The sequence below is a fragment of the Apteryx rowi genome, unplaced genomic scaffold (assembly GCF_003343035.1).
Source record: "Apteryx rowi isolate R43461 unplaced genomic scaffold, aptRow1 scaffold_48, whole genome shotgun sequence".
Lineage (NCBI taxonomy): Eukaryota > Metazoa > Chordata > Aves > Apterygiformes > Apterygidae > Apteryx > Apteryx rowi.
In genome coordinates, this window is record NW_020450738.1 from 3,171,933 (window position 1) to 3,196,397 (window position 24,465).

The following is a 24,465-nucleotide window of genomic DNA, read 5'->3' on the forward strand; positions in this document are numbered from 1 at the left end:
AAAGAAAGAAATGCATTGTGGGTATTCAACAATTTCCCTCTCTCCAGAATCAGAACCCTGGAAAACAACTGCTGCTCTTAGACTGCAGCACTAATATACCATCCAGGGAGGGACACTSTATTGACTTAACTTTGTTGCTACTGGCTCAAGTAGCAAAGCAGCTTTAAGGCAATCCATGCTCCTAAAAACTTCACCAAAAATGTTCTTATACATAAATTTTGCAGTAGATACCTGCAGACAGGAGCTCTGGCAGCATTTAAAGGAATATGACTGCTCTATTCAAGGTTAGGCCTGGGAATTGTAAGAGATACTACCTACTGTCATTTTTCATAACTGGTATTTTATTTGTAGCATGGAAGAGGTAATGAAAACAGATGCAAGAGAAGTTTACAAACTCGAAATATTGCCCTATTCTCAAACACTCACCTTCACAAGGTCTTAAAAGCCTTTAAGAAATTCTGGTTTACAGAAGACTAAAGTTGATATAAGGAGCAGCAAGCTATTTTAATGGCTGAAAACACAGCATGTCATCTTGGGGATAAATTTCATCTGGACAAATAAATGGAAGGCAAATGTAATGAGAACAATATTAGCAGTCCCCAAAAGACACTGCAAGGTTGGAGATACTGCAAAATAACAGGATGGCATTTTGTTGGATAGGATAACATTTGRGAGACTTATGAGAAAGGGAATTGAAAAAAGTAAGAGGGACAAAAGATGACTTGAYCATAGAGGCTGAACACAGGCGACTTTTTCTGCCATTTGGTCTCCAAGATAATCTCACAAGATAATTACAAAGTCAGTAATTCAACTGCACGTGAAAACCTTCCATACTCAAGCCACCTCTTCAAATTCTGGTTTCATGCTTGCAATAGCTCCAGCACTCAGGTCAGTTTGTTGTCCTTACTTTCATCACTATCACAGAACAAATCTTTTGGCATTCCTCATACAGAGCTAAATAGCAATTAAATTGCTGTTCTGAATACTGGAATCAACTTCTTCAAAACAAGAATAGAAAGTCTATTTTAGGTTTCAATTTTTTTAAAAAAAGTGAATGAGAACATTTGAAAATAAGTTATGATTTGTAAAACCAAAAAAAAAATTTTTCGATTTTTCAAATTGTAACATGATGGTAGGAATTAAAAAACAAAATATCAAGTTTAATCTGACAATTTTAACTCTCAATTCTCTTACCTCAGATTTGTCCACAAACCTGATAAAGTATTACCACACCACCACCGCTAAAAAAGCAGAGCATCAATGACATTTCATAATACAGGATTAGTATGCTCAGTTTTACAAATGRAAATACCTTACCATCAAGGAGACAGTCAAAGTGAAGGCACTGTAGGTATTCTCTCTCCCTCATAAAGCCATTCAGTGGTGTTGCCCAGCCCTCTGCTAGCACTTGCACCCATTGCATATCCACCTTGTAAAGAAATGGAGAAAATACTTAGAGCAGACAAAAGTAGCTCCATGACTGCTATTAGGTATTAATCAYAATAGATATGTATCCATAAAATGCAGGACAATGTAGGTAGAGAACTTCTTACAGTTTTTAATCACAACCAGTTAGTTCAAAGTCTCTCCAAGTAACAAAAAAGGAACACCTTGTTCCTCACTGCTTATATAGTTTCGGCTATTTTCCAGTCCTAACACTAGATCAAATTTCCAGGTGCTAAAAAAGTACATTTTATTTGTAAAGGTTTGATATAGTTCAACTTAACAGAATTGGAGAGTTCTACTTGCATTTGTTTAATAAAGAGAGCTAACCAAGAGGTAAAAATATATATATATATATGATTATGACAAAAATATCAGAATTATGGGGGTGAATATTAAGAGATCTAATCTTACAGTAGATTAGAAAGGGGATTTTTACTGCAGAAAGTACTATAAGACAACCCAGAAATAAAATTCTCCCAGGACTAGTATTTATTTTAGTTTAAAAGGTATTGGTTTACAGGAAATTTCCTCCCTTGGCATTTAAACAGTCACACTGTGACTTAGTGTGTGGCCTTTATTATTTCTGCATGTGCATTATTGAGACTTGGTCAGAAGTCTTTGACAAGGACAGAGTTTGCTTGTGCAAGTCTCTTTTGCAAAGAGAATGACTAATTTTATTACATTGTTTAAGTTATATTGAAACAATTACAATGCACATTTTCTTCCCTAGCTTAAAACATATATTCGCTTGATAATTAGCAAGTAGTGGGTGTGAGGGGAAGTGGATTTATTTTTCCAGATAGGAAACAATTTAAAAAGGACTGTATAGAAATTTAATAATGGTGATCCTAAATATTTATTCCTCAGCAAAACAATAAATTGTTTTRGACATATACATGCAAGGAATCTAGTAAGCTGCAGTGAGAAGAAGTATTAACCTATTAGTAGGGGAAAACCAGGAAAATTTAGAAACAATTTAGTTCAACACCTAGAAAGAGGTCTTGGTCCTTAAGAGTCAAGACCCTTACTGCAGATGCTTAACTCTAAGCTTAGTCAGGCCCTTGAGCAAATCCTTAGCTTTAAGTTCCATTTTAGTAATACTATTAMAGAAAACTTAAGTTTTTAAACTCTTTTAGAAACAACTGTTCTCAGAACACATGCAAGATAGTTCAGTGCATGCATGAAGAAAAAATGTCACTATGGATTTAAATCTTCAGGTTTAGGTTAAACTAAGTAACACTATTTGAAGGGACAGACATCAAAGAAATAACAAAGGATCAAAGAAAATACAGATGCTGCAATGACCCTCAAAAAGAAGAGATAAAAGTATCAAGTTACAGTTTATAACCAATAAAGGTACTTAAACCTCCTCCAGCTGAGCAACACAGACTGTCTTTCAGTTTCAGCAATGAGACAACCAAGCACACAGTACCTTATTTATTTCCAAGGTTAACAGAGACTCAGCGTCGGTTTTGGCCAACTTAAGCTTGTTTTCTGGCACATAGAGCTCTTTCACTTCGTAAGAGGCATCCACTGGTACAATGTCCTGTAAAAAAAGGAGGAATCAGAATATAGTATTTGCTTGGAATGCTTCTTGRCTGCTGAACACACAGTCAAGAAGTAAAATTTTATGTTTTATTGTTCTGTGGCAAAAGATTATGCATTAAGTAACTTCTATTCAATTAAAACACAACACTTTCCTAAGATTCTGATATACTGCTAGCCAAGCTGCTGATCTGAATAACTAATTTTTGAGTGAGACATCCTGACAAAAAGCTTTTTCTAAATTTCAAGTACCCCATACACTTATAACATTTAGCCCGTAAATATTAACAATTGAACTAAGTGCAGTTTTTGAGTCATTAATGCATACTTTATCGACAGCAGAAGAAAATACAGTATTCTTTTATATTTGCTAAAGTAGTAAAAAAATGTTTTAGAGACTTTGAGCATTTGACTCAGGGTCAAGTAATTGACTACACAAAATACGTAAGCAATGGTAAAAGGAAGGGTAAAGGTCTCCTTCCCAACTGAACTTGCTTAACACAAGCATGAATTGAATGCATTACCTACAGCTAATGACATAACGGCAACATCCAATCTGTGAAATAACACTTCATGGAAACATTTAAATGCAGGAAGTCATTTGTACATCTAAACATGCAGTGAACTGAAATCTAGTTTTATAACCAGAATATCACAGAATATCAATTGTATGTTTGAAAAAATTTCAGCTTTCCTACWTTGGTTTTAAACAAGACATTCTTACTCCAAGGTACAAAAAGAACGCTTCAACATACAAAAAGAATATTAAAAGAGAAAAGGATGCCATCATGGTAAACCTTTAAAGAGTCTCCTCCAACAAAGGCTAGTCAAATGTTCCAGTGATATTCAGTAACAAAAATCAACAAAAAACAGCTGACAGCTCTTTTTAAAAAGCTATGCTTTTAAGATTTTCGGAATCCTTTTGTAAAGTAATGCTTTACTTTTTGGGAAAAAAAAGCTTATACTTACAGTAAGGTATACACAGACCCATAACAAAAATACAGAAGTTATCTTTATTTTTCCAGTAAATGCAGCACATAGAGAGGTATGCCTGTACCACAGGAAACACAAAGTTTGTTCAAGCATTTTAAAAGCAGTATATCAGTCATAAGGCACTACCTCCACGGAAAGTAAAACAAAGAAAGCAGGGTAATGTAAATAAGTGGGTGATAAAACAACTGCAGGAGTAAAAAGAGCTAGTGAATCTAACTGTTAGGTAAGTCATATCTCTGAAGACAAATAAAAAAGAAAAATAAATTAAACTAGCACTTAGAAATTGTGTTTCATAAGGAAAAGCTCAATCCATTATCTATCAGACCTCATTTGGGAAGTTGACTTTATTTGACAGGAAACAAGGAAAAACTCACTTTCCATTCTCYCTCTCTCTCTGAGCAGCAGAATTATGGCCCAGGAGAGCTGCAGGAGACTCCTGCCACAGCAATAAGCCCAGACATYAAATCAAAGTACTACCTGCTGTAAAGAACAGCAGACCTATGAGCAAAGTATAATGATTAAGTACACATCATGCTACTTCAGAGAAGATTCTGCTCTGGAGCCCAGTTTACTTCTATGCCATAATGTCCTAGTTTAACAACACATCAAAAGCTTGAAGTGAATTAAGCTATTGCAAAGATCCCATCAAATACTAGCCTGTTTCTAGTGTCCCATTTATGGGCAAAGCAGTGGAGAAAACTGCAGCACCAAAAYGCAGTATCTGTCAAAAACCTGTCTACCACATTATTATGATGTGGATAGTTCCAGCAACACCAAAAGACAGCAGACCAGAAATACAAAGCAGGCAATCCAGGTGTTCTAGAAAAGCAGCTGATGCCTCTACATTGCTATSTAAAAGATCAGGTCAGAAACCCACAACAACAGCCACGACCACACAAGCATATGTAATTCCAACCAAGTGTAGATAGTAACCAAAGACATCTTGACAGTATTTTGATCTAGGGTGACAAAACTTTTTTTTTGGGGGGGGGAAGGGGGTGAGTGGAGAGAGGTTGCTAAGTTTTGTTTTTTTTTTTAAGAGACCGCATAATACATACATACATAATGCATTATACATTTTAGAGCATTAAGTCATTTAAGCTCCTTTAATTCTCTAAGCATTTAGAGAATTTATAGGATTAGAAAATCTAGGGTCCCTAGCAGGAATAGAAATAGTATTTAAAAAAAAAAAAAAACACTTCAGCTTAAAAATGCCAGCAGGAAGAATCCATAGGTCTTTAAACTATATGAATTTTAGGAAAATGCTATGCTAGCAGGCCATCTAGTGACCACTTTAAGGTGGTAACTTTACTCAAAGGTTCATTCCACCGAAGATTAAGTTACACAGTGTTCCTCAATACTTAATATTTCTCAGTGCATTCATAYAAATAACTGCAAAACAATAAAAATAAACTAGAGGCTTTATGAGAACAYGTGCCTCCTTAAACCTCAGTGGTGTTTTCTTTGCTGATGCTAACATGCTTAAAGTCAGTAAAGAAAGCGCCTTCAGGTAAATTCCCAGTAGATGTGCATTCACAAGTGTCATCCAATTTACATTAGAGAACAGTGTTACAAGTTTGTATTAACTGAGGTGCAAAGCCACTGATTTACTTATATATGGAAAAAAACAAAGTACTTGAGTACAATCGCCACTGAAGTTTTGTTATCTACCACTTGCAGGGAAGTTTTTCAGTATTTTAAGTACGGGGGAAATTGCAACATGCAGTGTGAGTCACAATTTTAACATACAGCAGTAAGGTTTTCTGTCTTGAGGCCTTTCTCTTCCCATTAGTTCTGTTTCATTTTAAATTCATTTGAGCCATAGGGACACTCCAACTGTGCCAACGAGAGGAATTTCTGACCACAGCTATTCACTGCTGATTTTCTGCTGTAGATGCCCTTTAGATATTTGCTTCWGTCAAAATAAGCCATGTTTAGCTTAAATACTACATCTTAATCAAGCCAATTCATTTTGACTGAAACCATCTAGGAAACATCCATATAGTCAGCAGATCTAAAYAGACGATTGCTTCCTTACCAGAGTCTCTGCGAATAACAGGCTGGCTCTGGGCCAAAAGCTTATCTGTGTTTCTTCCCAGGATACAGAAGATAAAAGTAAGAGAACAAACCAGAAACAATACTGCAACACCACCACAGTACCTAATAATTCAATAACCCCAAAATTATACCTGCTTTTCTAAATCAAATTCAGTATCTCAAACTGATTTAAATTACATTCAGTAGTATATTTTCAAAAGAAAACAACTCGTAACCAAAATACACATACCTCAAAATTAGGAAATCCACAACTTTAAAAATACAGGAAGCTCGCTTACTTTTGCGAGCATGAGAAGAAATCCATGTTTTATTGATGTGGGAATTACTAAAGTTTCATACTGAGATTTTTTTGATTGCACTTAAAGCTTGCACTGGTCTCTGCTCACTCTGGCTTACATATTTACTCTTRTGTGTTTAAATCTTCAGTGTAGAAGTATAAAACTACTAGTATAGTCTTACATATTCTTTACAGAGAACACGTTTTTCCCCATTCTCTTACATAAAAAACCACCAACTATTAGCCTTATCACAGAACCACACAGAGACCTCTGGACATCATCTAGTCCAGCCTCTTACTCAAGCAGGTCCCATTACAGTAGGCTGCTCAGAAACTTGCTACGATTTCCTCAGAAAATATTTCACTGGTTAAAAATGGAACTTATTTCATTACTATGCAATATGAATTTTGTGCTGGATCAGCTGCATTTGTTGACAGGAGAAACAAGAAAGAAAACAATGAAATCCCTACAGCCAAACGTCCACACTAGGCTTGCCTGACTCCATTGGAAGGTATCGGCAGATTGAGTGCCAAATTTATCAAGCTCAAAAGTCACATACACCTTCTTGACTGAAGAAATTGAGTGAGCAAACACTGATTTATTACTTAAAGCAGTTAAAAAAAGTTTCTTATGACTCTCCACAAGACTCAGAAGTTTTAGGAAATACTCACATTCCAGGTCCCCAAGAACTTCACATTCTAGGTCCCCAAGAACTTCAGTGTTTTATTTACTGCATTTACATGCAGAAAAGCCAAATCAGCTGTTGTTCAAAACTAAGTTACACCACAGAAGTTTCCAGATTCAACAGCTGTTTATTACTCCTGTTTGTGTGATTAAAAGTACTAGAATGTGCCTTAAGCAAAGGACAAAGCACTTCTGATGGCCAGAAGCCAGCATTCAGCACTGTGTACAAAGTGTTGGCACATGTGACATTGGTTTCTAGAATGACAAAACTTAAAAGAATTGCCCTTTCGAGTAGGAGGTTCAGGACTTCCCACAGTCAGAGCCTGCCACATCCCATAGGTAAGACTCTTCTAGCCTCTCCTTTCTCTCTCCAGAAGGATAGTCAGATGAGCATGAGGGTGCAAGTCCGGCATGCTGCTGCCATTTTCTGTCCTGTCAGATCTCCTGAGCAACCTTGAGCAAGCAGTGATCTGTTCAAAGAGTTCTCTCAAAAATTTAGCTACAAGAGACTAAACCTCTCTAGAGCTGTACTTCCACTGAAGGCTAAGATGAACCTGATACTGGCTACATAATGAGGTCTTACTTGCACCCGCTTCAACACTTGCTGGAGCTTTACCCAACCTACTGCCTACATACTAAATTGCCAGAAAATTCACCTTACCAAGGAAGCGAATAATTTCCTGTCAGACCATCTAGATTAAAATTCTGGTCTGAAATGCAATCCCTCTCTCCACTGACTATAAATAGGTATTTAAGGAGACAAGTTTCTTCTACATGAAAATTAGCCAACTCCTTCCTAACAGGCGGAAGACTAGGAAAGAGAGGTAAATTAAAGCCAGACAGCTGAAGCTGTTATTACCCTGATGTGTCTATTCTTCTCTCCATGAGTGGATACCATACTCCACCAGGAAAGGCAGAAAGGCATATAAAAGTCCATCCCATACCAGAAATAAAATTACCCACCAACCAACCTTCTCATCTTGGCTTTCTTTTCAATATGAAAGTTTTGAAATTTCCAGTGGAAACCAGCATATTAATGTATTAGACATCACTGTTGGTTAATACAGCTTACATACATTAGGCTGTGAATAGCAGCAGTTCAGAACATATTTAAGGAATGTCCATAACAATATCCATTTGGTTAGCAACCTCTGGCAGAAGAGCAAGGCTGAAAGTTGAGGACAGTACAGTTACTTTGTCCATTCAGTTTTATTTTACTGATATTTGTGCCTCAACATTCATAAGGGTGAGATCCTGAAGCAATGTGAAGCAACCTGATCTAAACTGAAGTGCCACCTGCTCCCTTCCTAACCACATTACCACCTCCTTTAAGTCATCAGTAGGTCTCATGTGGCTATGCAGTGAACTAATCCAGGGGATAATTAAAACACATGAAGGATGAAAAAAAGGATTGGAGGTACAGTTTCAAGAGGATAAAGCCACCTCATGACTACCTCCTTTYTTCTATTATTATTTTGTTTTTATTTAAAGGTTGCGTTAACTAGCTGAATCCACTTACCAGACAACAGGAGGAGCATCAGGAGCTTCAAAAGGGATGGTGTAGATAGCAGGTACAAAAGAAGAAATAGGCCTATGTTTTTAGAAGCTATAAATCATTAATTCAACTCARTCATGTCAGGAAGATCAGCTTCCTGAACAGGTTGTTACACAATTGCAGGAGCACTACTAGTGCAAGAAAAGCAGTATAAACAAAGGAGAATGGACAGAACCACAGCAGCCCCTGTTTAGGTCAGTTCAAACTACTGTGGAACTGCATCCCTGGTCTCTTCACATTTCCAATATATTTTACCAATATATGTATGCTATAAGGACAAATTAATTTAATTAATAATTTTGAGGCTCTTAAAAATGCTAGCAGCCAATTTAAAAGCCAGCACTCACCATCAGTTCTGTTACAACTAYGACATCCTTCTCTCCCTTCCAGTTATCAGTTATGACAATGAATATAAATTAGTYTTCCTCTTGTCCAACACTTATTTCAGTAATGTTCAATGTTGTTGCAATGTTTAGGTTTAAAAAGGAAACGCACAATAGGATGAGTTTAAAAGTTAGAATATAAAGACGTATAAGTTTTAACCAGAAAAAAAGGTCTCTGCTTTTCCCAGCTGGTACATTCAGGTTTGAGCCACTAATGCTTTGAAGAAGGGGGGGGGGGGGGGGGGGAAACACCCACACCCTAGGATATAGCTGCATTTCTTCTCACCCTCTCTTGAAGAAGTTCCACAACTTGCTGTATGCAATCATTCACATCACAGGAATCAGTTTTCAACACAAGCTCGGGGGCTTCAGGTTTTTCATACTCTGAGTCAATCCCAGTAAAGCCTACAGAACAGAACACAGAGCTTTGGTTACTTCCTCCAAAAGACAGACTGCATCTTAACATTGTTCATATACAATTTCCTGGATATAAACCAACACAGCAGGCCAGAGAAAAGAGTTTTAGCTTCCCTGATGCAGGATTTCTTATGGAAATCAATAGCTTTATCAAGCCATTTGCCAGCCCTGCCACACCACTGCATCTAACTTCATCATTCTACAGTACATACATGGCATATTTTTGCTGGYGAAGTTCTTTCATTTATACCATGAATAAAGAAGGTAACACTGGGAAAAGAACTGTGCACATCAACCCAGAGTTAGTAGATACACATCCTTCAGCTGTCCTTCAGTATTAGCTCTGATTGCTTTTTAAGCACTAAGCCTGACTGTTGAACAACTGGTAAAATATTCACTCATGCCACCAAGCAACACTTACTCAAAAGAGTAAGGAATTCCATCATCTATTGTATTATATTAGYCTGGCCGATATACCCATCCTAACGTAACTAGTTCAGGTAAGGAAGTATTCTGTGAGTCTGTTATATAGTTATAATGACTTTTATCACAGCTCATATAAGCTACCAGTGACAGCTGTTCATCCTGTTTAGCTAGTAACCTCCTTTGAAACAAAGGAGACCCTAGCTAACGATGCATAAACATGAAGGCAAAATTAAGCCCACAGTTGCACTTCCAAGGAACCAATGGCAAAGCATACAAGTACTACAGGATCAGATCTGCAGTAAAAATATCAGCTAGGCTGCAGCAACTGAACTTTTGTATCCTCCACAATTGCAAATGCAGAAAGTAAAGCATGACCTTTGCACTTGAGACTTATAATATTCTCTAAATTAGTAGCTTAATTCCCCAGCTGGGAAAAGATCAAATTGCTGCAATACTGAATGTTATAAAGAAAGGCCAGTATCTGCTCCTAAAACTGTACCTTTTAAGCACATCTAATGACTGGAGGGAGTGACAGTAGGGGGAATAAAAAGTGTCATATTACCTATCCTAGAGGAAAGGAAGATAACATAGTTGCTGGCTGGCACTCTTTGTGAAAGGGCATGGTCATTTAAGTTTCTTCCTTTATAGATAAACCAGGTTGTAAGACAATAACTGCTATATCACCTTGTAACTTACCTAGGCATGATATCCCTCACTACCACCTCTAAAGTAATACAGTTCCATTAGAGGGCTGGTAAAATTAACAAGAACAGTTAAGGAAGCTCCATAGCACCAATAATGATTCTGTAAGGCACAATATCCTTGTAATCTTGTCATCTCAAACCGTCTTCCTACAATTCTGAATAAACCTTACTTCAGCTGTATTTATTCCTAGTTCTTCACACTATGTATTTGATAGTCCTGGAAACGTCAAGCAACCAATCATGTGGAATATCTTAGATTTCTAGAGTTTTAGATCAGTCTTGATTAACATCAACGTCATCGTTACAACACCTGCAAACGCCATTCCCCAAATGAAACATTACTGAAACTCCATTTCCTTTAAAAACCGCTTTGCTTTTTAATATAGGTAAAAAGTGCTGTCATCAACCTCTGCAAACTATATATAATATATAGCAAAGAAGCGCTTGACTCAATACTAGCATTGAATGATCATATGTTTTTAGTTCGGGTTTTTTTTTTTAAGCTTTATTTAAATCTTTGTTTGAGGTTGGGGATGGATAAATCATATTTGTGGGCATTAGTATAGAACCCCAAATTTAAAATAAAAGTTAGTCATCTTCAAAGGTATTCTTGAAGTGTCGTTACAGGAAGATTGTGACCGAACTTTACCTCTTGGAAGGACAGAGTTAGTAACTCTTATTATTGCAATTCTTTACAGACCTTAAAGAGAATCAGATTCTTTTTTAACTAAGTCAGTGGACGCATAAAAGTAAATAGACTAATCCTCGATCGTAAGAGCTTGCAGTTGAAAAACCTTGTGCAAATTACCTGGCATCTAAACGAGGATAGATGCTTTTGTCCTTTTTGCTGTCCTGTGCAGTTAAATAAGCCAGTTGCCTCGGCTAAATGTCAGATTTCCTATTCAGTCCTATCCCCAGTCCTTGCTGCTTCTCAGGGTGCTACAGCACAGACAAACTCCTCATAAACAGATGCATTGAACTACAATACCCACTTATATAGGAAGGATGTGACTACATCTAGGTTCACCTTTAATTTCTCCAGCCCTGGCTTTCTTGTAGAGTCCTTTAACATCTCTCTGCTCACAGACGTGCAATGGAGCATCCACAAATACTTCAAAAAAGGGCAAACTTGCACCTTCATGAATTCGTCTGGCATTATTACGATCCTGAAGGAAAACAGAAAAAATATCAGAAGATTGCCCTCACTTATTATTTTTATTGTCTTTCTGCTTTTGAAGTTAATTTTAAAGCTGATAATAAAATGTAAGCAAATTCTCAACATTTTTTTTTAAACAAAGAGAGAGRGAGAGAGAAAGAGAGAAGAGAGAAAGAATAAAAAGAATGAAATTTGATCCACTGATGCCCTGCAAGTTACACCGCAGCTTGCCTGAAGTTTGTCACATGGTAAAGTTTATATCAAGATCAAAGATATTAACCTGKTTTTTTTATAACAATAAACAGTGCAGAATTTTCAATACCTGCCACAATATTAGGAGTTACATCCCCCACAGTTACATCTGTCTGGCTCACTAAAGTCATAAAGTGGATATTACTTGCATCTTCTGATATGACCGCCCTTCACCCCAGAATACCAATTTTCTCTACATTCRTTAATCTGATAAGACCTGCATACTGCAAACATCATTTTATCTGTACTGTTTGCCAAGAGCAGAAACAGTTAGTGATCTTCATAATCTTCATAAAACCAAAACACTAAAACCATCTCTCACCAAATATAGTACTTTTCCTCATATCTAAAGACTTCTATTTAACTGGAGGATCTCAAGGTCTCCAAATTATTATCTGAAGAACTGTTTGTGCCACCATAACCAAAGAAATAAAGTCATCTTTTCATGCAGTGGAACAGGTGAGCTACAGCCACCAGGCATTCTTCAAGATGCTTGGTGTTCATGCATCATTTTTCTGTCTCCCCAGTTTTAGAGTCTTTCTTGGAGTATCTTTTGCTTTTGTTCCTAATCTGTAATTCTGCCTAACAGACTGAAGGGCAGATCAAGTTTTAGGAGTAGTGGAGACCCTTTAAGTTTAGCTTCTCTGAAATTTGAGTCATCTCTACAAAGTACAAATATCACAAAAAAAACAAGTAAGCATTTCATCCCAGTTAAGTTCTGTGAAGGATTCCTAGAATTCAAGTTCTAAGTGATGTTTTGCCTTTTGTATTTTCCCATGCTTTAGCTAGAGGGTTTTCACATTTGCAACACACATGCACTACCATGCAGTAGTGCAAGAACAGAATACAGCAGAGCATTTACCTGAGTATAGGGAGAGATGAAACTAGTGATGCACACCAAACCAGCATCTGCAAACAGCTTAGCAACCTCAGCAATCCGACGGACATTTTCTTCTCTATCTTCTGGTGTGAAACCCAGATTCTTATTAAGGCCCTGGCGAATATTGTCACCATCCAATGTGTAGCATGGAATGCCATGGCATACTAAATACTCCTCCAGTGCCATGCTAACTGTAGTCTTCCCAGCACCAGATAGACCTAAAATATTCAAAGAGAATAATACATATGGTAAGCATAGAAACAAGTTAGGGCAAATTGTAGTACACATACCAGTTGGTACAAAAGATAAAGTGAAAGGCACCAGCAGCAAYGCAYGATTCTGCCTTTTTTGGAGATACCTAGCTGAGATACAAATAAGTGCCTTTTACCTAGGCATGTGTATCCCAGGACAAGTCCTACACAACAAGACACTAAGCCAACACCTCTCTCTCTAAAAATCCCAAGAACGAACAAACAAACAAACAAACAAAAAAATCTAAAAACACCCCACATATCTTAGAGGAGAAGGGACCCTTACCATTCCAAATGTCAAATAGAACTATGTGCTGGACAGTGCCAAGTAAACTTAATGTTCCTATAGTACTGAACAAAACAGATTCTGAAGGTACTATCTGTCCCAAAGCAATTTCTTGCTAACCTGCCTAATGATAACAACAACAAAAAAGCATCGAGGTCCTGGATATTCCAAAAATTCAACTTTGTATGAAGTTCCCTTATAAAAAGGAGAAGTTTGCGGGGGGGGGGGGAGTGTTTTAACATACAAACAAGTATCTCCTTTCTGCATTTCTCCCTCAACTAACCAAAAGGAGCTACAGCTCAGCAGCTTTCCAAATGAGAAACTAAAACAAGACATAAGGAACCTCAGAAATCCATGACTGTACCTGTTAACCAGACTGTGCATCCACGAAAACCACTTCTTGTTCCTACCACCTGGCCTCTCTTATTCCTGCTGACRTGATGTGCTTGGTAGGTAACATTGGTTGCCCTCTGCATTCCCTGTAAAAGAAGTTCTTGATTAGGTCTTTGACTTCTGGAAGGGTAAGCTGCCAAAGCCCACTAAAACCTATTCACAGACACAAAGAGATACTTGGAGGCAGACCAATGAAAGTAAAAACAATATCAATCCATCTGCTGCAGCGTAAGTGGAAGGGCACAAGGAGTTAGGAAACTCACTCAATACACACCACATACATTGTGCTCCTTCTCTGAAACTTGGAGTTACCAGGTTAGTCAACCACTGCTTTAAGAAAATCAATCCATTGAGGTGAACTGCTAGAACTCCTGTTCAAGTCATTTAAATCTAATAAAAGGATAATGGATTCTTGTCTCAGAGCTGAAGGTTTCTAAGAGGGCTAAACATTGGCTCTTTTAAAGCCATAAAAATAGGCCTTTTCATTGCAAGCTATGCATGTGTGGTCCAGGTTTCAATTCAGCAGTCACACCTCTAACTACTCTGCTTTTATCCATGGTATCTTCAATCACCAAAATACAGACAGTTACCATATATCCTGAGTGTTTAAAGGAAGTAATATTTCTAAGTAACCTTTTAAAAAAATTATTTATGAAGCTGGAATTTTGTAAGATTATTTTACTAAAAACAGATTCGGTTAGTCTTAAAACTATTTGTTGATCATAATAAACTGCTGTATAGATATTAAGTAAAACAACATGGCTGTCACTCAAATTTCACAATCTAAGGCCAGGAATCCACAGGAAGATCATTCTCAGCTTCCCTTAAGTTTTATGGGTAGCTGGTTATATAAGCTTTGTTCATTTAAGATTAAGACCTTAGATAATCAGACAACAGAGTATGAGCAATGCAACACAAAAAAGAAAGCTTTTTAAAGGAGGGAGGCAGGGATTAGTTGCATGCACGATATTGCTTTCATTTTTCCTGCTTACATATATACTGCAAGATATTTGTGTTATCTTCTCTTCCATCATTGTATTGGTGCAGCTGGAAAGGAGAGTACTTGTTGCACAGTAAAAACTAGATATTTATGACATTCAATCAGAAAAAAAAAAAAGAAAGGGCGGGAATATCCATAGAGTACTAGCAGAGAGCTATTCAGATTTTTAAARAGAGATACCACAAAGCAGGGTTAACAGATGAGTAGTATCTACTTATGACTTCAGTAAATGTTGGAGAAAACAATACATCTTCCTTATACAGAAAAGCGCCTCAAAATTTAGCTTATCYATTACTTAATTGAAATGTATGAATTTGAGTGATTGTATGTCTAAACCTCTACACACAGCTGGGCTCACAGCTGATGCAGACAGAAACAAGCTAGAAACAGATGTTCAAATTTTTAAATATGGACTCTTTGTGACCCAATGGTGAAAGACCAGTATCTAAAATTAGAAGACGACTAAGTATCAGCCCAGAAGAAACCACCACCTGCAAACAGGTTATAACCACATAAAATTAAGTTATTCTTGCTAGTTGCGTTATCTTCAAATAACTTGTCTCCTAGAACAAAACTATTCTGCAGCTAAAGTCARTGCAATAGAGCTAACTAAAACCCAAAGTCAAAAATCTTTCTCCTTATAATAGAAGCAACTATGTACTTCATAAAAATCAGAGATTTCAGTGAACAAATGCTCACTGTGGGATTAAAAACAAGGAAAATAATTAAAGTGCACTGCAGAAGGAGAAAATTGAAAAATAATGCAGAATTTGCTTACCCACCACAATGACATAAACATGCTTCTTATAAGATTCAGCCATTTTATGGTCATTTTATAGCAAGACTTATATAGAGCACATATTTTTAGAGCCAAAAYGTAGCACACGATTTTAAGGTATTTCTAAAGACACACATGGCAAAGACTGGGTTCAAGGAAAGAACCAAGAACCCATTTTCATCACTGAGCAGCAGCCCATGCTTTTGGTGCAAACATACATTTAAAGAAAGTAGAAAGGCTTTACACTGGGTATCACTGGAAACAGGACAGTCTCGCTGATTTTGGTGGCACAAAGAAAGGAAAGAGGAAAGCAGCACACGCATTTGCTTAGCCTTCAATTTAAAGAGAGATGAACAGTTTTATCTTCATTGTGATAATGAACGGTAAATGACAGTCCAAACTAATGCATTAACAGCAACGTCCTTTCACCATTAATTCCAGTTGTACCATATTGTACTAGGCACTACATAAACAGAAGACAGTGTCAACGCACAGCTCCACTAACACTAATAGTCTCAGTAAAGCTAGAGTAGATACTGCTAACAAGTAATATATCCTCCAGTTTCAAATATTAAGAATCTCAGTTTGACTACCAGAAGTGCCTTGTCCATACTTAAGAACCTCCAAAACTGCATATTGTCAGAAAAATCTCCAACAGAAGCATTTACATTAAAACAAATATATAGAAAAAAATGTTTTGCTTTTTATTCCTGGCAATAACTCTACYATCGTATTCAAATACTTTAGAGGTCAGTTGTCCCATCCAACAAGGCTTTTTCCGGTCTGTGTTCAGTAAAGTACATAATTTCACAGTTGCTTTTTTAGTCCAGGAAAACAAAGAAAATGAGTACTTCAGTACCACTACACTTAAAAAACATTTGAACACCTGAAGAAGCAGGCAGTGGGATTCTGAGTTTAAAAAAAGAAGAAAAAAACATCAGGTAAGGAATCAGTTAGCAGAGACTACAAATCGCAAAAATGAGAAGGCCAATCCATGGCTAGAGCCATGGTGAAACAAGTGCAACAGAGCAGTCAGCAAGCTCAGCAGTGGGACAATAAAGCTGTACTTCAGAAGCAAGCATCTAAGAACTAAAGGCCAAGAAAAAAAACATTAATGGAGTGCACAAACAGTCTGTATCCATTCAAAAACACACCCATCCCCAGCAGCTCAGCCTTTTGTGTATGTGCATGCATGCAGACAAGACAGCTYCATCCTACTCATGGGCAACTTTCTTGTCTTCCAAAAGGAAACAGCTATTTATAAAAGTGCTCTAAAGAGTTAATAAATTAGCAAGTCATTCTCAGTTGCTGCAACAAAACAGTAATATTTTCTAATCATGCACACTTGGCTACTAGACCGCTCACTACCACCACAGAGCAGCAAAAACTGAACACTGGATCCTCAACAGCTAAGTTTTATTTACTGTCCCCAATGCACACAATTACTACAGATATTGCAGTGGCACAGAAAAACATCAAGGAGCAGAAATCAGTGGTTGACACTAGTTGTGCTCTTAAGTTATTTAGGCAATCTTCAAATAATCTGCACATAAAATTGGATGAGTATCAATTGATGAAATTAACAGTCATCGAAAATGACAGGTAGAATGAAACAGAGCTAAGCATGTGCTATCAGTACACGCTTAAGTTATCCTGCTGAGTTCAGATACTGTGGAACATTCTGACATTCTGACATCAAATTTTATTTGGAGACCAGCATGAAACAAAGAATCATTTCATTTTATACTGTATAATCACAGTATTGCTCCCCTTGGAGATCCATATAATCAATGTTAAAAGAAATGAAACTTATAAGAAAACAAGCTATTTTCAACTTCTTAAACTTCCTCTTAGCCTAATTACAYTCACTATAATAATCTCTATTGAAAGCATACACTGGAGGGTTTTTTTGTTGATTTCTTTCATTAGGAAAAAATCAATTTTAAAGGTCTATTTATCTGCTTTTTCACAACTATTGGAAGCTTCCTCTCTGACTTGCCCACAAAAATAATTTTTCCTCCCCACCTCACATATCAAGTGCTTCTGTAGTACTTACAAAAACATTGCATTTTAATATTTTCCCTATTCATCATGTTAAATAATGCTTCAGCCCACTGTGTTGCATTATAGCAGCAATGGTAGAGCTGAGAAGGCTGACATACCATTCTTCCTTTCTTCTCCTCCCCTACTATGCTAGCTTGTTACTCGCATCAAATCTGAAGTGCCACAATAGCTTAGTATCTTTTTACTGAGGCACAGATGAAAAAAATGCAAAATTAAAATAACAAATGCAAAATAGCCTGTGACAGATGTGCACTGGAGAGATGCAATGAGGAGAGGACAAAGAAGGATCACTCCCTGTATTTATTTTTTTTTAAGCACAAAGGTAACATTTTAGCATGTCAGATAGCTGACCAGGGAAATTAATACGAACATCCAAGAATTACAAGAATGGAAAAAGAAAGGACATGGGGACCAAAAGGAAGTATTAACTCTGCCAACTTCTCTATGCAAAGATTTGCTCAGATAGGTTTTAACCATATTTTCTATTTTGTTTCTTTTCTTATTCTTGATGTTTTGCCCAGTCACAAATATAATTTTGCTTGGCCAAAGCCAAATCTGACTACCAGTGCCAAATACCTTTGGGGTAAGAACTCAGATCAGACATCCAGATGAAGAACAGCAAACCCAAACTGCAACAACAAAAATCAAAGGACAACACAAAGAAAAGATTATTGTTTAATGTCATCACAGTTAACAGACAGCTCTACACTGGCATTAAGTGAGCTTATTTTTCATTACTTTAGAAGCTATTATGAAACACTTTGCTTTTGCAGTCACCTTGCATCAAATTTTAACTTCTTGCAAAGGAAGACCTCTGAGGTAAGGCCATCTACATCAAGCTGACGCTCCCCAAGCTACAGCACAGATTGAAACAGACAACTTTGAGGTAGGAAGCATCAGAAAAAAAACTGTGTAAAGAACAGGCACAATTTCTATAGAAATCATACATAATCAAGAAGCTGGAACCAAATCCATATTCTTCCACTAATAACAYAGTCCCCAAGCTAAAAACTTCCATAAGCTAACAATAGCAACACAGAGTGTCACATCTATAACGTAGTCTTATCTTTAATGCCTTCCCCATTTTCCAGTCATCGCAGATATTTTCTAGGCCACTTGCTTACTTGTTCRCCATGTGTCTCTTATGAGCCAGGAATATCCTGAGAACAATACATTTTTATGACATTTACATCATTCTTCAGCACTGATAATTCCACCAAATAGCATGGGTTCCCCCCTCCCCCTTCAAACCACTCTCCTCAGTAGACAAACAGCAACTCAGGCAGAGCAGATATTTCCTGCTTCCTTTGYCTATACGAGGAAGGAGAACAGGCATCATTCTAACATAAAATTCTACTACTATGGATGCTGGAACTACCGCACTTCACCTGATAGTCTGTCTCACATATTTAGATGAAGTTTTGGGACCTATTTGCAAAAGATCTGCCCAGAATGCTTTCTAGTGACTACGGATTCAAATTCTGGTTTGAAAATTTGTGCTTCAGTTGAATATCTGTGCTTGGGAAAGGAGGACAAGTCCAGAAATAATATCCAAATAATAAGATGTTTTATAGTCATAAAATAAATACAAATCATCAATCCACATTCTGCAATAGCCTACAGCATTACATGTTCTCCCACCTACATTTACAACAGCGAAAATTCTTAACTTTATCCTTGCAACTGCTTTGGAGAAGCAGTTTGCCACAGCAATACTGATGCAATAAAGCATCTAAGCAGTTTTGCATGCAGCACTACCCAATCTGCCAATTGCACACTCCCCTGCCACTTACACYAACTAGCTTTTCTTTGCCAGATGTTCTAATCCTGGGACAGTTTCACAAATCATAGCAACAGAAAGCAGCCAGAACCTTCTACAGTAACAGCAGATACAAGCAACTCAGTGATAGCACACTATCAGAAGCATATCTTCACTTGCAACCTGCTACAATAACAGYGTAGCCAAAAACAGAGACAATACGGAGTGGGCAAAAATGAGGTATTAAAAGCCAGAAATGCCTCAGCTGAATATGCTGGCAGAAACAAAAATTGGAGCAAGTTCTTGTTGCATCATTTCCTAGAGCCCCATAGTTTGAGTTACACTAAGAAACATAAAAAATGTTCCATGAATCTTCCTACCAAGCTTGTATAATTGCAGTATTTGCAGCTGTGTTGCTCTACAACTTGGAGTCTTCTGTGCTCAGAGGTGGGCTTGGCAAGCACAAAAAACATGGGATTCCACACACACAGGTATATTGTGAATAGTGCTGGATGCCTATAGAAAGTTTGGAGAACAAGACTCTGGCTAGGAGCTGCTGAGTCCATCAGGGTAAAAAAGGCCGCTTTGACTTTGTTCTCACATGAACAGACATCAAGACAGAGGAGCCAGAACATGTGTCTGTGAAGCATGTGAATCTGCAGGAATTTTCTTCTGGTAGAGTTCTGGGGTAAAAAGAGCACTTCAGCTGAGTTCTACAGAAAAAGGGAGAAGTGAAAGACTTTCTCCATTTGCCACGTTACTTACAGAGCTTGCCAGCCTCAACTAAACTCAGCAAACAAGTTCATGTTAATTAACTTTTTTAAACACATAATCTCCCTGGTTTGGACAAAATCATCATGGCTTTGCTTCTGGCAAATTAAATGATATAGAATAACTTTTGAATACACTTCATTAGTCCCGTAGATGCRATCTATTTCACTATCTTCTTCATAACATTTGATTTCTCACAGAAAGTAAAGGATGTAACTTACCATTTACTCTCTTACATAAACAAGTTTGAACTTGCACACACTGGTAGAGGTTTGGAATGGCACAATACCTACTGAACACTTTTTAGCACAATACCAGCTTCCTCACTTTTCAGTCAACGGTGAAGACTTTCTTTCACAGATTTGTTACGTTAATATGAAAGTTGTGGCATGTACTACTTGCAGCAAGGCTTCAAAGTCTGTTTTACACTGGTACTTTCATATCAAATGTTTGATGGATCTTATCTCATCTGCTTCTGCTCAGTATCGTTTGAAAATAATCATACAACTATTTTTACCTTGTCAAAAATATCAAATATTCTTAGTAAAGGCCTGCAATTTATCTTCTAAATAGCTCCATTTTGGTCGTCACTGTAAACTGATCTTCCCCCATCTTTATCAAGAAGAATGCAGGCTTTGGTTAATTTTTTTAAGTCCTGTCTCGACAGTTTTCCACATTACACCCACGATACAAAGAACCTCAGTCTTTGGCCATCCCAGGTTTATGAATAGCCACATTGTACATCGCATTCTTAAGCCTGCCTTCCTCCAAAATTCGGGAAGCGGCGGGCTCGCGGCGCAAGAGGCACGGGCGAAGCCGCCAGCCCCGCGGTCCTCCCCGGACGGGCTGCCTGCCCTTCCCGCCGCCCAGCCCCGCTCCCCGGGGGCCGCGAACGAAATCCAGCGCAGCCGGCCCGGGGAGCAGCCGCCCCCGCCAGGGCTCCATGGCGACGCTCGCCTCAGGGAGCCCGCGCGGCCGTTCCGTTAACGGTCGGGCTCGCGCCGCCGTCAACCGCCAAATGCCAACCGTACGCGCGCGCCCTGCCGCATCCATCGCCGCCCCGGGCGGCTTCGGGGCGCGGCCGGGGGCAGGGAGCAGGGCAGAGCAGCCCCGTCCCCCGTCCCCCGCCGCAGCCCGCTGTGCCACATCAGCGCACAGCCTCGGCCGCTGCTTCAGCCCCTCCCGCCGCCCCCGCCGCCCTGCGGCTGCCCCGCCCGCCCACCTGCCCACGGGCACGCCGCCCCCCGCCCGCCGCTCACCCAGCTCGGCGCCCTGTTGCTCAGCTTGACTTTCTTGCACTGGCTCTCGGGCAGCTCCATGGCCGCGGGGCCGGTGCGGGAGCAGCGAGAGGAGGAAGGGAGGCGCAGCGGCGGGGCGAGGACGCGCCTTCCCGGCTGATGCTTCGGGCGGATGAAGCCGCTGCTGCTGCCACCGCCCCCGTAGAGCGCTGCCGTGTGCGCGCCGCCGCCCCGGCTCTCCCAAGGACGGGGCAGGGAGGGGCCGCCCCAGGCGGAGCCGGGGGGCGGGCAGAGGCGCCGCGCCGGGCGGGGAAGGGGGCGGGGGGGAGGCTCGCACACGGAACCGGCCGCGCGCCTGCGCACCGCCGTGACGCACGCGCCAGGGCGGGAGGTGGGCGCGGGTCGCAGCCACTTCCGCTGTTGCCGCTCTGGGCGGCTCAGCGCGCTCTCTACTGCCCCCGCTGGGGGCGGGGGGAGCGCGCAGGGGGCGCGCCAGCCCCTGCTTTAGGTACGCGGTGTTTTACGTACAAATAAAACTCGTTTGCATCCAACATACTCTGCGCTGTAGCACTACACTTGGGCAGCATCATGAAATTACTATTACATAAAATTACTATTACTTGTGGAAAAAAATGCAGACCTAGCAGCTCTTTTCTGGTTGTGCCTAAAAACCAAAAAATATGTTCTGTTTTCCTTAGAGTATTTATTTGGAGACCTCCTGCTAAAATGGTAGTGCTTGGGGAAGCTCCCAGCCAGGGAACAAGACACAGAGAATCCAAAGTGCAGAGGACGCCCTCCCCGTGTTGAACTGTGGGCTTGAAGGCCCTGTGCGGGCTGGCCAGCCAGGGAGCCTATGAGGGCAGCTGGGAGCCCCAGCAATCGCAGAGCAGGGAGGGCAGGGAGAGCACGTAGCCCTTCTGGTGGCAGCAGCTGGGCACAGTTCAGGATCTCATAGGGTATCTGAGTTAGCAGGAGGGACTGATAGTCAAATAAAGTCCTTTTGGTACAGTTCTGTTTATTCACAAGAGTGCATGGTGCCGCTCACCTGGAAAGCAACCCCAGTAACACAGAGCCATTTGCTTGTTCCTACTGCCAAGCTGGCTCAGCTGGCACCAGTAACCCCGGAGCTCCCCTCCTTGCCGGTTAGCTCACAACAGTGGAAGGAGAGCTGTTATGCCCCTTGGAGCCACCCAGAAAAGCCAGGGGGTGGCTGGTTTGTCTCTTTTGTCTTTGGCAGAGGGAGCTAAAGACCTAGCTAAAGTCGAGAGCTGTTTCCCCATCTCTGAGGAAAGCCAGGCCTTTGCCGCGAGCCTTTAGCTTGGAGATGATGAAACTCTGAGAAGCAGCAGAGTGGGCACTGGTGGTGGTGGAGTCACGGAGTGACTTGGAAGGCGAGGATTGTTCCAGTTAAATCTCCCACCTGACAAGGGTTTCCCCCAACAAACAAAGCTAATGCTGTATTATGTTCCAGGAAATGGCTTTTAATGGGAATTTATGACCAGAAGCTCTCAGATTCCTAGTTCCAGAAAGGAACTGCTTTAGCATTCAAGTGCTAATCTTAAGGCAGAGATGATGCCGTACTGATTAACACGAGTTGTATTTACTGTGTAAATATTAACCAGTTTATAATCAATCTGTAGGTTGGTTGTTCTCAGACATCTCAACCAGGAAACAAAATGCATTCTTTGTGGTCGAATGTTTACCCTTGCTATATCACAAAGATATCCTTCCAAAGGTGTTGGGTTTAAAACACATTTCTGTATTCAAGCTAAAAGCTTAAAACCTTTATGCAAGATAGATGATGTCTCTGAAGTCAGAAAATAAATATTAGAAATGTGCCCAAATAATTTGAAAGTCAGATAGAATTAACATAATATAACTGAGAAATACAACCGTTGCAGTTATTTATTTAGGCTTGACTTGAATGCTAAGGTTGTACAGCATGCTATCCTGAAAAGAACGGTTATACAGATGATCCCTTGTTGTACAGGGACATTCTGACCATGACAAACAGTGACAGACACAGGGCCTGGATTTTAATTAGCAAAATCGCTCTCACACACACACTCTCAAGCATGGAAAGAGAACAAGGATACGGACTGTGAGTTGAAAGCCTCTCTTTGCTGACTATTCAATTATATCTAAAGCAGGGTTGGTTAACTGTGCTTTGAATAATATTGTTTTATATGGCTTCAGATTAATTCTAGGTATCTTATTKGTAATTGCACCCTTATTTTCAATTCTACTGCTATTTTGTTCTCATTGTATTTAATATAGATTGGTAGCATTCATTCTGCAGTCTGTGAGACACTGGTGGCAAGAAGGTATTTTGCAAAAGACTTGTAAATTAAATTAAAAAACACACACAGGCAGCTTGCTAAACTATGTGAGTGGCTTCCTACAGATGCATTTGGCATCCCTCTGATATTTACGTATTGACTGGGAGCAAGACAGTCTGGGAATTTTTTTAAAAGGTCAGCTTAGGAGTTTTAGCCTTGGTCAGCTGTGTGCCTGTAAGGAGTTCTATCCTAGCATTGGAAGTTTTTGCCATTATCTTAAGTATTTACAGTTTGGAGAATCACAAGAGAAGAAAATGCAATTAAGATGTATACACAATACTGCCAAAACAGACTGATGACAAAGAGCTACATGGTTCCTTCCATAAAACATTGCAAGAAAGCTGATGAATGGACCATATACAGGCACACCTCGTTTTATTGCGCCTCGCTTTACTGCGCTTCACAGATATTGCGTTTTTTACAAATTGAAGGTTTGAGGCAACCCTGCGTTAAGCAAGTGTATCAGCGCCATTTTTCCAACAGCATGTGTTCACTTCGTGTCTCTGTGTCACATTTTGGTAATTCTTGCAATATTTCAAACATTTTCATTATTATTATATCTGTTATGGTGATCTGTGATCAGTGATCTTTGATGTTACTATTGGAATTGTTTTGGGGCGCCACGAACTGCGCCCATGTAAGACAGCAAACTTGATTGATCAATGTTGTGCGTGTTTGGACTGCTCCACCGACCGGCCGTTCCTCTGTCTCTCTCCCTCTCCTCGGGCCTCCCTGTTCCCTGAGACACAACAATATTGAAATTAGGGCAGTTAATAACCCTACAATGGCCTCTAAGTGTTCAAGTGAAA

General features: G+C 39.5%; 1 protein-coding gene across 2 annotated transcripts in view; it reads right to left on the reverse strand.

The window, feature by feature from the left end:
* PAPSS1 (3'-phosphoadenosine 5'-phosphosulfate synthase 1) overlaps window positions 1-21,568 on the reverse strand; it is a 44,759-nt gene extending 23,191 nt beyond the window's left edge. The window contains exons 1-8 of one of the 2 annotated variants that reach the window (XM_026078442.1): window positions 21,339-21,392; window positions 18,126-18,178; window positions 13,679-13,793; window positions 12,760-12,995; window positions 11,517-11,655; window positions 9,229-9,347; window positions 2,879-2,992; window positions 1,318-1,429 (exon numbers count right to left, since the gene is read on the reverse strand). In XM_026078442.1, coding sequence (XP_025934227.1) covers window positions 1,318-1,429; window positions 2,879-2,992; window positions 9,229-9,347; window positions 11,517-11,655; window positions 12,760-12,995; window positions 13,679-13,790 — 832 coding nt within the window. In that variant the 5' untranslated portion in view covers window positions 13,791-13,793; window positions 18,126-18,178; window positions 21,339-21,392. Of the gene's footprint in view, window positions 1-1,317; window positions 1,430-2,878; window positions 2,993-9,228; window positions 9,348-11,516; window positions 11,656-12,759; window positions 12,996-13,678; window positions 13,794-18,125; window positions 18,179-21,338 lie in introns of both variants that reach the window. The other variant, XM_026078441.1, reaches the window with a different exon arrangement.
* Between the last annotated feature and the right edge of the window lie 2,897 nt (window positions 21,569-24,465).